At 46.9% G+C, this 15275-nt stretch overlaps 1 protein-coding gene across 3 annotated transcripts in view; it reads right to left on the bottom strand.

Moving 5' to 3' along the window:
• DIAPH3 (diaphanous related formin 3) overlaps window positions 1-686 on the bottom strand; it is a 766072-nt gene extending 765386 nt beyond the window's left edge. For 2 of the 3 annotated variants that reach the window (XM_077297278.1, XM_077297276.1), the window contains exon 1: window positions 301-673. In XM_077297278.1, the coding sequence (XP_077153393.1) occupies window positions 301-414 (114 nt within the window). In that variant the 5' untranslated portion in view covers window positions 415-673. Of the gene's footprint in view, window positions 1-300 lie in introns of all 3 variants that reach the window. The other variant, XM_077297277.1, reaches the window with a different exon arrangement.
• Between the last annotated feature and the right edge of the window lie 14589 nt (window positions 687-15275).

The following is a 15275-nucleotide window of genomic DNA, read 5'->3' as shown; positions in this document are numbered from 1 at the left end:
ACTGGCACTACACCTGGGGACCCAGCCACACATACAGATCGCGGGTACAGAGGGAGGTGACAGCCTGAGGCTCTGCCGCTGTAGAGAAAGGGTTAATAATGACAGGACACGGGTCACATAGCGGGCACAGACTGGCACTACACCTGGGGACCCAGCCACACACACAGATCGCGGGTACAGAGGGAGGTGACAGCCTCAGGGTCTGCCGCTGTAGAGAAAGGGTTAATAATGACAGGACACGGGTCACACAGCGGGCACACGGGATACTGTGGCCAGCACGGGCCACTCTGCCATACTTACAAACTTAGAGATCTTCCGGTCCCCGTCCTCTCCCGTCTGATAGTCCGGCCATCCCGGCCCACTGCCCGGCGCCCCCCTTTGTTTGCGGCTCATTTTGGCCCGTGACAGATCCATCAGGAGACGGGAGAGCAGCTGTGTGTCCCGCCCCGGGCGGCGAGCTGAGGTGTCACCTGGCCGCTCTGACAGCGGATTATGGAGGAATCCGATTACCGCCGGGCGGGTCGGGGCAGCGCGCTGATCCACTTAGTGACTGCGATATCATGCGCTGCCAGCTACTGCCACTGCCCACCGTCCATACCAGGGGGCCAGCGCCCGCACAGCGCACTCATCGACACACTCAATGTTCCCGCCACTCTGGCCACGCCCACTCTCTCAAGTCCAACCTATGGGTAAGCCGCATTCGCCAGAAACAAAGTCATGTAACCAATGGGGCAGGCGCTCTAGTTGTGACGTCACGAAGTGTCGAGGTCGCGCCGCAGACATCTTGGTAACTGGCAGAGAAGAGGGCAGTGTGGGATTGCTGGGCAGGGATGCATGCTGAGGGGTCGCAGTGCACTGACACAGAGGGCTAGAGTGCGACTGTATGCTGAAGAGTGCAGATTCCTACTATTCATAGCACTTCTTGTTGGTAATGACAATAGTCATTATGTGTAGGTATGACACTAGGTCTGCACACAGAAATTAGGGCTTATTTACATAAAACAGAGGCAGATCTATGTTTTCCAGCATCCGGGGCAAGAATTTAGTTTGATGAAGTCAGGAATATAACACCAGAGCAACCATCAGTACAGAACTACATAATCAGAACCACCATCATTACAGAAATATAGCACAAGAACCCTTCTGAGTACAGGAATTCAACACCAGAACCACCGTCATTACATAAATATACAGTGCCTTGCGAAAGTATTCGGCCCCCTGGAACTTTTATAATAATAATAATTTTTATTTATATAGCGCCAACATATTCCGCAGCGCTTTACAATTAAGCGGGGACATGTACGAACAATAAATTCAATACCAGTTAAGACAATTTAAACAGTGACAAAACTTTTCAATCTTTTCCCACATATCATGCTTCAGACACAAGGATACCAAATGTAAATTTTTGGTGAAGAATCAACAACAAGTGGAACACAATTGTGAAGTTTAACGAAATTTATTGGTTATTTTACATTTTTGTGGAAATTCAAAAACTGAAAAGTGGGGCTTGCAATATTATTCGGCCCCTTTAACTTAATACTTTGTTGTGCCACCTTTTGTTGCGATTACAGCTGCAAGTCGCTTGGGGTATGTCTCTATCAGTTTTGTACATCGAGAGACTGAAATTCTTGCCCATTCTTCCTTGGCAAACAGCTCGAGCTCAGTGAGGTTTGATGGAGATCTTTTGTGAACAGCAGTTTTCTGCTCTTTCCACAGATTCGCGATTGGATGGAGGTCTGGACTTTGACTTGGCCATTCTAACACCTGGATACGTTTATTTGTGAACCATTCCATTGTAGATTTTGCTTTATGTTTGGAATCATTGTCTTGTTGGAAGACAAATCTGTGGCGCCCCAGGGTCCTGGTCATCACAGTAGCATTGCTTTCCTCACGAGGAGAGTGATGTTACTTTTGGAAGTGATGAAGGATATCTTTTATCAGGTAATCACTAGTGTTGAGCGATACCGTCCGATACTTGAAAGTATCGGTATCGGAAAGTATCGGCCGATACCGGCAAAGTATCGGATCCAATCCGATACCGATACCCGATACCAATACAAGTCAATGGGACTCAAGTATCGGACGGTATTCCTGATGGTTCCCAGGGTCTGAAGGAGAGGAAACTCTCCTTCAGGCCCTGGGAACCATATTAATGTGTAAAAGAAAGAATTAAAATAAAAAATATTGCTATACTCACCTCTCCGAGGGAACCGGCAGCGTTGTTTGCTTAAAATTTGCGCTTTTCTTTCCTTACGTGAAGTCCCGGCTTTGTGATTGGTTGCGTCGCAGTCACATGGGCGACGCAACCAATCACAAGCCGTGACGTCACGGGAGGCTGGACACGCGCGCATTTTAAAATGCGCGCGTGTCCAGCCTCCCGGCTTGTGATTGGTTGACCGCGACGCAACCAATCACAAGCCGGGACGTCACGGGAGGCTGGACAAGCGCGCATTTTAAAATGCGCGCGTGTCCAGCCTCCCGGCTTGTGATTGGTTGACCGCGACGCAACCAATCACAAGCCGGGACGTCACGGGAGGCTGGACAAGCGCGCATTTGAAAATGCGCGCGTGTCCAGCCTCCCGGCTTGTGATTGGTTGACCGCGACGCAACCAATCACAAGCCGGGACGTCACGGGAGGCTGGACAAGCGCGCATTTTAAAATGCGCGCGTGTCCAGCCTCCCGTGACGTCACGGCTTGTGATTGGTTGCGTCGCCCATGTGACTGCGACGCAACCAATCACAAAGCCGGGACGTAATTTTAAAATCCTTAAGGGCCTGAAATTACGTCACGGCTTGCTGTGATTGGTTGCGTCGCCCATGTGACTGCGACGCAACCAATCACAAAGCCGGGACGTAATTTTAAAATCCTTAAGGACCTGAAATTACGTCACGGCTTGCTGTGATTGGTTGCGTCGCCCATGTGACTGCGACGCAACCAATCACAAGCCGGGACTTCACGTAAAGGAAAGAAAAGCGCAAATTTTAAACAAAGAACGCTGCCGCTTCCCTCGGTAAGGTGCAGGCTGCGTCGGAGAGGTGAGTATAGCAATATTTTTTATTTTAATTCTCTCTTTTACACATTTTTACATTAATGTTGTTTCGATACCAATACCCGATACCACAAAAGTATCGGATCTCGGTATCGGAATTCCGATACCCGCAAGTATCGGCCGATACCCGATACTTGCGGTATCGGAATGCTCAACACTAGTAATCACCATACACACAACATGTTCATACTCCAGGCCACAAGTGGGAGCTTTTGATCCTATTCCTAAGGGACTCCACTGCATATGCAGATATATTGTGGTTTGGAGGGAAAGTAGTTGAGATTTCAGACAGATAGTGCCAGGAAGCAGACTGGAGCAATCTGAGGCAGAAAGAACGTATGAGGAGCAGTGCAGACACGAGAAAGTGCTGCAGCTCCTGGACAGAGAAACAGAAGGAAAGGACATCGTTCAGTGAGAGTGAAGGAGAGCGAAGCACAGGAGAGTGATATCAGGGGAGACCAGCTGCGAAGGAGCTGCCTCACTCTAAAGCACAGATAACCGGTAGCCGGATTACCGAGGTAGTAAGGGACTCTACGACTTACAGCAGAGACCGGCAGGACAGCTGAACTGCAAGTTACCTGTCCACCACACACACCTGAAGAGACAGTAACACATAGAGCCCGGGGTGTGATAGAGTCCCTGTAAAAAGGCTCAAGTTACCAGTCATACAGGTATTGTCCTATCCTATATGGGGGACAGAGAAGAACTGTGAGGACCTTATCTGAAGCCATAGGCAGTAAGGGACTACAACACCACCACGCTAGAGGAAGGCTTTTAACTTCACCTGGTAAAGGGGACTCTGGATTCGCTTCCAAGCTGGTCGGACCCTACCTGCCCTGTGATCTGGTACCCTGGACTGTGGCTGCCTGAAGTCTTCAGTAAACCAGGTAAAGAGACTGCAAACCTGTGTCTTCATTCTTTACTGCACCATTCACTATCTTCCATCCACACACCGGGAGCCCTGGGGACATACTTCACCTGTGGGAAGTTATACCATCTAGCTGCCATAACATCACCCCAGTGGACCCCTTAAAGCAGTGTCGGTCCCCACTGACCAAATACCACAGGTGGCATCACAAACATAAACTTTATTCAAATATCCCTTTTACATGGGTGCCCAGGGCCACGGAACGGGTCGCCGCCACCGTGATATCCCCCTGTGAATACCGGACCTGGTACCTGGTACCCCACGGCCCTTGCGGGCGACTCATCTTGGCGTCACGAACAGGATGGACTAACCCAGCAAGTCGGGTCATGTGCGCCTAAGAGACTGTGCCTAACTGTGATTTATTGAGAGACTGTGCATTGTGAATTGCCGCCAAAACTGCCGCCATTATAGTGCCACGAGGAGGGCTGAAAAAGAAAAGTGTGCCATCGTGGGCGGGAACTGTGTGGCGTGAAAATAATGGCCACCTACTCCAAATACTTCTGCACCATGCGGACATGCCCATCAGCAACTGAGATCCGCCTCCTGATCCTGAATGGTGGGAGAAAGAGAAAGAAGAAGCTCCGCCCCCGCAGGAGAGAGACGAAGACGCAGCAAGCAACGTGGAGGACGTCATGGCGAGCAGTCCGGACCCGGAGCATTGGGTGGAAGCTGAGGGCTCCCCCAGCCACCTGGATGGAAGTTGCGGCGCACAGTCATCAGCCATCCCCGAACTCCTGCAAGCTGGAGTGGAAGAACTCACTGACCAACTCCTGCGAATGCAGCTGAACGCCGAGACCACGTGGAAGGCGGTGCCAGGAGAAAAGCTGCAGGAACCGCGTCCCATTCGATGGGCCCTGATACCAGCAGTAGAGACAAGCACCGGAGACACCGCAGCAGCAGGTAAGGAGACCGACCCTGCCCCAGTAGCCGAGGAACTTCTAGTGGGCCCACTAGCTGCACCACCCCATTATGGATCCGGATGGATTCAGATCCTGGGGGAATGGGACCAGGCCACGGTGATGGAAAGCCATATGAGAGCCCTGATCCAGCCCACCAGTATGCCAGGCGAGATATACGCCGAAAAGACAATGTATCGCTGGGTGAACCCTGGGACAGAACTGATGGGGTTCCCCGGGACAGAAAGGAAGGAAGGAGAGGTCATGGAAGTCCTTAGCTGGGAGTAGTACCAACAGCAGCTCGCCTATAAGTGGGAGGAAAAGGACAAGGAGTTCCAGGCTGGGCGCAAAGCCTTTGATGAAAGGGACCTATGTGTTAAGGCTCAGGCCCGCAAGGGCAAACATACCTACCAGGACCCTCTGAGGCAGGGCACTGTAGTGGCCTTTAAACTGAAAAGAGGCTGGGGGTTTCTTAAGGAGCCAGGCTTGTATGCGGAAGTGTTTGTCAACAGGAGAGACGTGGAGTCTCACCTTAGAGAAGGACACCCAGACAGGGACCTGTACCCAGGGGATACAGTGACTTACACCAGACATTTTGGTGACAAAGGGTGGTACAATTTAAACGTCAGGAAACTAAGAGACACCACTCCAAAAGTAAAGGAAACCAGACCAAAAACATCAACAGTTCCACCTAGTGCCAAAGTAGCCACCACCACTACTACTCCTCCTGTTTAACCCCTTCATGACCGTGGGATTTTTCGTTTTTCCGTTTTCGTTTTTCACTCCCCTCCTTCCCAGAGCCATAACTTTTTTATTTTTCCGTCAATTTGGCCATGTGAGGGATTATTTTTTGCGGGACGAATTGTACTTTTGAATGACACCATTGGTTTTACCATGGCATGTACTAGAAAACGGGAAAAAAATTCCAAGTGCGGTGAAATTGCAAAAAAAGTGCAATCCCACACTTGTTTTTTGTTTGTTTTTTTTGCTAGGTTCACTAAATGCTAAAACTGACCTGCCAATATGATTCTCCAGGTCAGTACGAGTTCATAGACACCTAACATGACTAGGTTATTTTTCACCTAAGTGGTGAAAAAAAATTCCAAACTTTGCAAAAAAATAAAAAATAAAATTGCGCCATTTTCCGATACTCGTAGCGTCTCCATTTTTCATGATCTGGGGTCGGTTGAGGGCTTATTTTTTGCGTGCCTAGACGGCGTTTTTAATGATTCCAATTTGGTGCAGATGCGTTCTTTTGATCGCCCGTTATTGCATTTTAATGCAAATCGCGGCGACCAAAAAAACGTAATTCTGGCGTTTCGATTTTTTTCTCGTTACGCCGTTTTGCGATCAGGTTAATGCTTTTTTTTATTGATAGATTGGGCGATTCTGAACGCGGCGATACGAAATATGTGTAGGTTTGATTATTTTTTTATTGATTTATTTTGATTGGGGCGAAAGGGGGGTGATTTAAACTTTTATATTTTTTTCACATTTTTTTTACTTTTTTTTTAACTTTTACCATGCTTCTATAGCCTCCATGGGAGGCTAGAAGCAGGCACAGCCCGATCGGCTCTGCTACATAACAGCGATCATCAGATCGCTGTTATGTAGCTAAAATGCAGGTGTCCTGTGAGCGCCGACCACAGGGTGGCGCTCACAGCCACCGGCGATCAGTAACCATAGAGGTCTCAAGGACCTCTATGGTTACCTTCCTGACTCATCGCCGACCCCCGATCATGTGACGGGGGTCGGCGATGCGCTTATTTCCGGCCTCCCGGCCGGATGCGGTAGTTAAATGCCGCTGTCTGCGTTTGACAGCGGCATTTAACTAGTTAATAGCGGCGGGTGATCGCGATTTCACCCGCCGCTATTGCGCGCACATGTCAGCTGTAAAAAACAGCTGACATGTCGCGACTTTGATGTGCGCTCAGCGCCGGAGCGCACATCAAAGCAGGGGACCCGACATCGGACGGTATAGTACGTCCGATGTCGGGAAGGGGTTAAAGGACATTTGGATCATGGACAGTGAATGATTCACAAACTTTGTTGTATATAGTTGGCATCTATTTAGCTGCTTCCTACTGGTTTTACAAAGAAGCTTTAAAGAAATTGTTTCTAATATTGCTGTGAAAGTTGCCTTGTCTTGAAAAACCCGTTTGGCGCGGCAGGATTCCGGGTCTGGATACACGCCTTGTAGCCCGCTTAAGGCCTACGTTGGGTGTTTAGGATGGGTCCCTCGAATCGTTTCTGCTGTTCAAAAATGTTCTTAACCCTAGAACGCATACCTGGGGCCTCGCAGGTCCGCTAGGTTAATTGATTTCCATTTTCTGCAAGATTACTTTAGTTAGAATTCTGAAACTCTAGGTATTCCTCAGGTATATAGTTGTTAATAATTTCCAGTTGTTCATATATTTTTATGTTACAGGCATTTTGGTATAACAACTCTTTTTTGGGAATACCCCATATTCACATACCTGGGGCCTTTTAGGCCTGTACTAGGTTTACATGTGATTACAAGAGATGTTTTCTGTAAATTTTTTCAAATGATATTGTAGATGAGGTAGTTTTGTGTACTAACTTAGAAGGAAAACGTATCGCTTCAGTAAGATAAAAAAAACATGTAAAAATATAACAAAAGAGGAACTGAATGCTTATATTGCCCTTATAGTGAAACTCATCCAGAATTCCATGCCAACAGGAAGGACAAGAGATGTCTTTTCTTGACGGAAATTTGCTATGAACTTTTAATGCCTACCATGATGGAGCGAAGCAACACGAAATGCTTGCAAAGGCAAACTCCGGAAGCTATGATCCGATGTGGTATACATTTTCAGGAACATCCAGAGCCAAGAGAAAAAAAAGAGAAAGCGTTGTTATATTTGTCCAGGAAAGGAAATCTGAGCGTATCTGTACGCTCCTTAGCTGGGGTCACCAGGAGGTCAGATCCATTACGGATCCCCTCCTGGCAGTCCCCAGCGCCGCTTGTGGGAATGCATACTTACTTTGCAATTTCAAATAAACTTTGAAAAATATTTTTATTTGAGTTATTCCATGTTATTTGCACACGGGCCTAAAAGGCCCCAGGTATGTGAAAGTGTAGATTTTTATGGTCATGCGTTCTAGACTTGAATATTAACTTGAATGACAAATTGCACTTTTAAATATGCTACCTCAGTATAAAGAGTTAAATGTGTTGCACTTTAGGGTAGCCTGTTGTGAATTCTGCTCTTGGACTCCCTCCGGTGGTTGTAAGTGGTAGCACTGCTGTCTCTGAATCGCAGCATTTATCAGGTGTGTTCACTTTCTGCAAATCTGACTGGGCTATTTAGTCTTGCTTCACCCTTTAGCCAGTGCCAGTTGTCCATTGTTTCCTGGAGGATTCACTTCCCTGCCTGGTCTCTCTTGCTTGCTGATCATTTCAACCAAGATAAGTGCTGGCTTGTTTTCTGCAGTCCACATGCTGTGGGCCTGATCGTTCTAGTTACCTTCCATGTTTTGTCTTGTCCAGCTTGGTCTGTATAAGGATTTGTTTAACCAAGCTGGTATCTCTGGAGATGCAGATATACCCTCCATGCCTTTAGTTAGTTGTGGAGTTTTGTGTTTTCTGTGGTGGATATTTTCTAGTGTTTTAATACTGACCGCATAGTACTCTGTCCTATACTTTCTATTTAGCTAGAATTGGCCTCCTTTGCTAAATCCTGATTTCAGTCTGCGTATGTTATTTCCCTCTCTTCTCACAGTCAATATTTGTGGGGGGCTGTCTATCCTTTGTGGGGGATTTTCTCTGAGGCAAGATAGTTTTCCCCTTTCTATCTCTAGGGGTAATTAGTCCTCCGGCTGTGTCGAGATGTCTAGGGTACATTCCACGGCTACTTCTAGTTGCGGTGTTAAGTTCAGGGTCTGCGGTCAGTACAGGTACCACCTTCTCCAGAGTACGTCTGATGCTGCTCCTAGGCCACCAGTTCATAACAGTACAACTGGCCACCAATGAGTTAACCGCATCTCAGAAGAAGGGAAGGAAAGTGCTGAGCCATTTTTTTTCTGTAGTCTGTTGTGTTGTTTTGTTTTTTTTTCCTTCTTCCCTCTTTACCTCTGGGTGGCTCAGGAGTTCGGTGCTGATATGGATGTTCAGGGATTGGCTTCTCGTGTGGATCAACTTGCTGCTAGAGTACAGGGTATTTCCGATTATATCGTTCAGACTCCGGTTTTAGAGCCTAGAATTCCAACTCCTGATTTGGGTTTTTTGGGATAGGTCCAAATTTCTGAGCTTTAAAAATAACTGTAAACTGTTTTTTGCTTTGAAACCGCGTTCCTCTGGTGATCCCATCCAACAGGTTAAAATTGTTATATCTCTGCTGTGTGGTGACCCCCAGGATTGGGTATTTGCCCTGGAACCTGGGAATCCGGTGTTGCTTAATGTAGACACCTTTTTTCAGGCGCTTGGGTTATTGTATGACAAACCTAATCCAGTGGATCATGCTGAGAAGACCTTGTTGACCCTGTCTCAGGGTCAAGAAGCGGCAGAATCATATTGCCAGAAGTTTAGAAAATGGTCTGTACTGACTAAATGGAATGAGGATGCCTTGGCGGCAATCTTCAGAAAGGGTCTTTCTGAATCCGTTAAAGATGTTATGGTGGGGTTCCCCACACCTGCTGGTCTGAGTGATTCTATGTCTCTGGCCATTCAGATTGATCGGCGCTTGCGCGAGCGCAGAGTTGTGCACACTATGGCATTGTCTTCCGAGCGGAGTCCTGAGCCTATGCCGTGTGATAGGATTGTGTCTAGAGCTGAACGACAAGGATTCAGACGTCAGAATAGGTTGTGTTTTTACTGCGGCGATTCTGCTCGTTATTTCTGATTGTCCTAAGTGTACCAAGAGAATCGCTAGTTCTGTTACCATCAGTACTGTACAACCTAAATTTCTGTTATCTGTGACCCTGATCTGCTCGTTATCATCATTTTCTGTCATGGCATTTGTGGATTCAGGCGCCGCTCTAAATTTAATGGACTTAGAATTTGCCAGGCGTTGTGGTTTCCCCTTGCAGCCTTTGCAGAGTCCTATTCCTTTGAGGGGTATTGATGCTACACCGTTGGCTAAAAATAAACCTCAGTTTTGGACACAGCTGACCATGTGCATGGCGCCAGCCCATCAGGAAGATTGTCGTTTTCTGGTGTTGCATAATTTGCATGATGCTGTTGTGCTGGGTTTCCCATGGTTACAGGTGCATAATCCGGTCTTAGATTGGAAATCTATGTCTGTGACTAGTTGGGGTTGTCAGGGGGTTCATGGTGACGTTCCTTTGATGTCAATTGCCTCCTCCCCCTCTTCTGAAATTCCTGAGTTTTTGTCAGATTTCCAGGATGTATTCAATGAGCCCAAGTCCAGTTCCCTTCCACCGCATAGGGACTGTGAATGTGCTATTGACTTGATTCCAGGCTGTAAGTTCCCTAAGGGCCGACTTTTCAACCTGTCTGTGCCAGAACATACCGCCATGCGGAGCTATGTTAAGGAGTCCTTGGAGAAGGGGCATATTCAGCCATCTTCTTCACCATTGGGAGCAGGTTTTTTTTTTGTTGCCAAAAAAGATGGCTCCTTGAGACCCTGTATTGATTATCGCCTGTTGAATAAGATCATGGTCAAATTCCAATACCCTTTGCCTCTGCTTTCTGATCTGTTTGCTAGGATTAAGGGGGCTAGTTGGTTTACTAAGATTGACCTTCGAGGGGCATATAATCTTGTTCGTATTAAGCAGGGTGACGAATGGAAAACTGCGTTTAATACGCCCGAAGGCCATTTTGAATACCTTGTGATGCCATTCAGACTCTCTAATGCTCCATCTGTGTTTCAGTCCTTCATGCATGATATATTTCGGAATTATCTTGATAAATTCATGATTGTATATTTGGATGATATTTTGATTTTTTCAGATGATTGGGAGTCTCATGTGAAACAAGTCAGGATGGTATTTCAGATCCTTCGTGATAATGCCTTGTTTGTGAATGGGGTCTAAGTGCCTCTTTGGAGTACAGAAGATTTCTTTTTTGGGCTTCATTTTTTCTCAGTCATCTATAGAAATGGATCCGGTTAAGGTTCAGGCCATTCATGATTGGATCCAGCCCACATCCGTGAAGAGCCTTCAGAAATTTTTGGGCTTTGCTAATTTTTATCGCCGTTTCATTGCCAACTTCTCCAGTGTGGTTAAACCCCTGACCGATTTGACAAAGAAAGGCGCTGATGTGACGAATTGGTCCTCTGCGGCTGTTTCTGCCTTTCAGGAGCTTAAACGCTGATTTACTTCTTCCACTGTGTTGCGTCAGCCGGATGTTTCTCTTCCTTTTCAGGTTGAGGTTGACGCTTCTGAGATTGGGGCAGGGGTCGTTTTGTCTCAGAGGAATTCTGATGGTTCCTTGATGAAACCGTGTGCCTTCTTTTCTCGAAAGTTTTCGCCTGCGGAACGCAATTATGATGTCGGCAATCTTGAGTTGTTGGCTATGAAGTGGGCATTTGAGGAGTGGCGACATTGGCTTGAGGGGGCCAAGCACCGTATTGTGGTCTTGACCGATCATAAGAATCTGATTTATCTCGAGTCTGCCAAACGGCTAAATCCTAGACAGGCCCGATGGTCCCTGTTTTTCTCCAGTTTTGATTTTATGGTCTCGTATCTTCCGGGTTCTAAGAATGTTAAGGCTGATGCCCTCTCTAGGAGCTTTTTGCCTGATTCTCCTGGGGTCCTTGAGCCGGTCGGTATTCTGAAGGAAGGGGTGATTCTTTCTGCCACCTCCCCTGATTTACGACGTGTTCTTCAGGAATTTCAGGCTGATAAACCTGACCGCTGTCCAGTGGGGAAATTGTTTGTTCCTGACAGATGGACTAGTAAAGTGATTTCGGAGGTTCATTGTTCTGTTTTAGCTGGTTATCCTCAGATTTTTGGTACCAGAGATTTGGTTGGTAGGTCCTTTTGGTGGCCTTCTTTATCACGGGATGTGCGTTCTTTTGTGCAGTCCTGTGGGACTTGTGCGCGGGCCAAGCCTTGCTGTTCCCGCGCTAGTGGGTTGCTTTTGCCTTTGCCGGTCCCTGAGAGGCCTTGGACGCATATTTCTATGGATTTTATTTCGGATCTTCCGGTTTCCCAGAGGATGTCGGTTATCTGGGTGGTTTGTGACCGGTTTTCTAAGATGGTTCATTTGGTACCTTTGCCTAAATTGCCTTCCTCTTCTGATTTGGTTCTGTTGTTTTTTCAGCATGTGGTTCGTTTGCATGGCATTCCAGAGAATATTGTGTCCGATAGAGGTTCCCAGTTTGTTTCTAGGTTTTGGCGGGCCTTTTGTGCTAGGCTGGGCATTGATTTGTCTTTTTCTTCCGCATTTCATCCTCAGACAAATGGCCAAACCGAGCGAACTAATCAGACTTTGGAAACTTATTTGAGATGCTTTGTGTCTGCTGATCAGGATGATTGGGTGGCTTTCTTGCCATTGGCCGAGTTTGCCCTTAATAATCGGGCTAGTTCTGCTACATTGGTTTCACCCTTCTTTTGTAACTCTAGTATTCATCCTCGTTTTTCTTCGGGGCAGGTTGAGCCTTCTGATTGTCCTGGGGTGGACTCTGTGGTTGACAGGTTGCAGCAAATTTGGGCTCATGTTGTTGTCAATTTGGTGTTGTCTCAGGAGGGGGCTCAGCGTTTTGCTAACCGTCGTCGGTGTGTTGGTTCCCGGCTTCGGGTTGGGGATTTGGTCTGGTTGTCTTCCCGTCATGTCCCTATGAAGGTTTCTTCCCCTAAGTTTAAGCCTTGGTTTATTGGCCCTTATAGGATTTCTGAGATTATCAATCCAGTGTCTTTTCGTTTGGCCCTTCCAGCCTCTTTTTCCATCCATAATGTTTTTCATAGATCTTTGTTGCGGAAATATGTGGTGCCCGTTGTTCCCTCTGTTGATCCTCCTGCCCCGGTGTTGATTGATGGGGAGTTGGAGTATGTGGTTGAGAAGATTTTGGATTCTCGTTTTTTGAGGTGGAAGCTTCAGTATCTTGTCAAATGGAAGGGTTATGGCCAGGAGGATAATTCTTGGGTTGTTGCCTCCGATGTTCATGCTGATGATTTGGTTCGTGCCTTTCATTTGGCTCGTCCTGATCATCCTGGGGGCTCTGGTGAGGGTTCGGTGACCCCTCCTCAAGGGGGGGGGTACTGTTGTGAATTCTGCTCTTGGGCTCCCTCCGGTGGTTGTAAGTGGTAGCGCTGCTGTCTCTGAATCGCAGCATTTATCAGGTGTGTTCACTTTCTGCAAATCTGACTGGGCTATTTAGTCTTGCTTCACCCTTTAGCCAGTGCCAGTTGTCCATTGTTTCCTGGAGGATTCACTTCCCTGCCTGGTCTCTCTTGCTTGCTGATCATTTCAACCAAGATAAGTGCTGGCTTGTTTTCTGCAGTCGACATGCTGTGGGCCTGATCGTTCTAGTTACCTTCCATGTTTTGTCTTGTCCAGCTTGGTCTGTATAAGGATTTGTTTAACCAAGCTGGTATCTCTGGAGATGCAGATATACCCTCCATGCCTTTAGTTAGTTGTGGACTTTTGTATTTTCTGTGGTGGATATTTTCTAGTGTTTTAATACTGACCGCATAGTACTCTGTCCTATTCTTTCTATTTAGCTAGAATTGGCCTCCTTTGCTAAATCCTGATTTCAGTCTGCGTATGTTATTTCCCTCTCTTCTCACAGTCAATATTTGTGGGGGGCTGTCTATCCTTTGTGGGGATTTTCTCTGAGGCAAGATAGTTTTCCCCTTTCTATCTCTAGGGGTAATTAGTCCTCCGGCTGTGTCGAGATGTCTAGGGAGCGCTAGGTACATTCCACGGCTACTTCTAGTTGCGGTGTTAAGTTCAGGGTCTGCGGTCAGTACAGGTACCACCTTCTCCAGAGTACGTCTCATGCTGCTCCTAGGCCACCAGTTCATAACAGTAGCCATGATGTTTACTATAGTTAGAAGTGAAAGAAAAATGCTAATGACATGAAAAACGTTTGCACCCTTAAAGGGAATGTTGATTTGTTGCACTTTAATAAAATTATAGTATTTGATAGTGTCAGAAAAGTTAGAACTGTATTTTATAAGCTAGATAGTGTTATGTGAAGAAAGTGTTGAAGATAATAGTATGTCTAATGTTGCAATGTTGAATTAAGCGGACCTGATATAGTATACCCATAGGGGTAGTCGCTGTTTGTAAGGAAAGTTCTGCACTTTGAAGAAAGTAAAGATAATGTTTGTTTTGCACTTTGAAGCCTTAAAGATATTATACCCTTAGAGGGTAATTGCATTTCATAGTCAGTTGTAATAGGTATGCATACCATGTAAATATGTTCCAGTAACGTTCAAGCATCAATTCCTTCCATAAAGGGAAGCTCCAGTTTACATTAACCAATTTTACATGCATTTCAAAATTTTGTATGTATTTTTGCTAATATGTATTGGTGTTCTTCTTTTCCCAGTTCGGGAGTGCTGGATTTAACGGGGGGGGGGGGGGGAGTGTGGCGCCCAGGGTCCTGGTCGTCACAGTAGCATTGCTTTCCTCACGGGGAGAGTGATGTTATGTTTAGCGATGAAGGATATCTTTTATCAGGTAATCACCATACACACAGCATGTTCATACTCCAGGCCACAAGGGGGAGCTTTTGATCCTATTTCTAGGTGACTCCCCTATATATATTGTGGTTTGGAGGGAAAGTTGTTGAGTTTTCATACAGATAGTGCCAGGAAGCAGACTGGAGCAGTCTGAGGCAGAAAGAAGGTATGAGGAGCCGTGCAGCCACGAGAAAGTGCTGCAGCTCCTTGACAGAGAAACAGAAGGACCCTGCCTGCCCTGTGATCTGGTGCCCTGGACTGTGGCTGCCTAAGGTCTTCAGTAAACCAGGTAAAGAGACTGAAAACCTGTGTCCTCGTTCTTTACTGCACCATTCACCATCTTCCATCCACACACCGGGAGCCCTGGGGATATAATTCACCTGTGGGAAGTTATACCATCAAGCTGCCATAACATCACCCCAGTGAACCCCTTAAAGTAGCGTCGGTCCCCACTGACTGAATACCACAGGTGGCGTCACAAACATAAACTTTACTCAATTATCCCTTTTAAATGGGCGCCCAGGGCCACGGACCGGGTCGCCGCCACCGTGACATCCCCCTGTGAATAGCGGACCCGGTACCTGGTACCCCACGGTATCTCCGTCCCAGTCTCAGGTTTTTTGAAGACTCCAACAGGTTTTCTTCAAGAATGGTCCTGTATTTGGCTCCATCCATCTTCCCATCAATTTTAACCATCTTCCTTGTTCCCGCTGAAGAAAAGCAGGCCCATGATGCTGTCACCACCATGTTTGACAGTGGGGATGGTGTCTTCAGGGTGATGAGCTG

Source organism: Ranitomeya variabilis, chromosome 3 (genome assembly GCF_051348905.1).
Source record: "Ranitomeya variabilis isolate aRanVar5 chromosome 3, aRanVar5.hap1, whole genome shotgun sequence".
Lineage (NCBI taxonomy): Eukaryota > Metazoa > Chordata > Amphibia > Anura > Dendrobatidae > Ranitomeya > Ranitomeya variabilis.
Note: the sequence above shows the minus strand (reverse complement) of the source record. Positions and strands in the feature narration are given on the sequence as shown.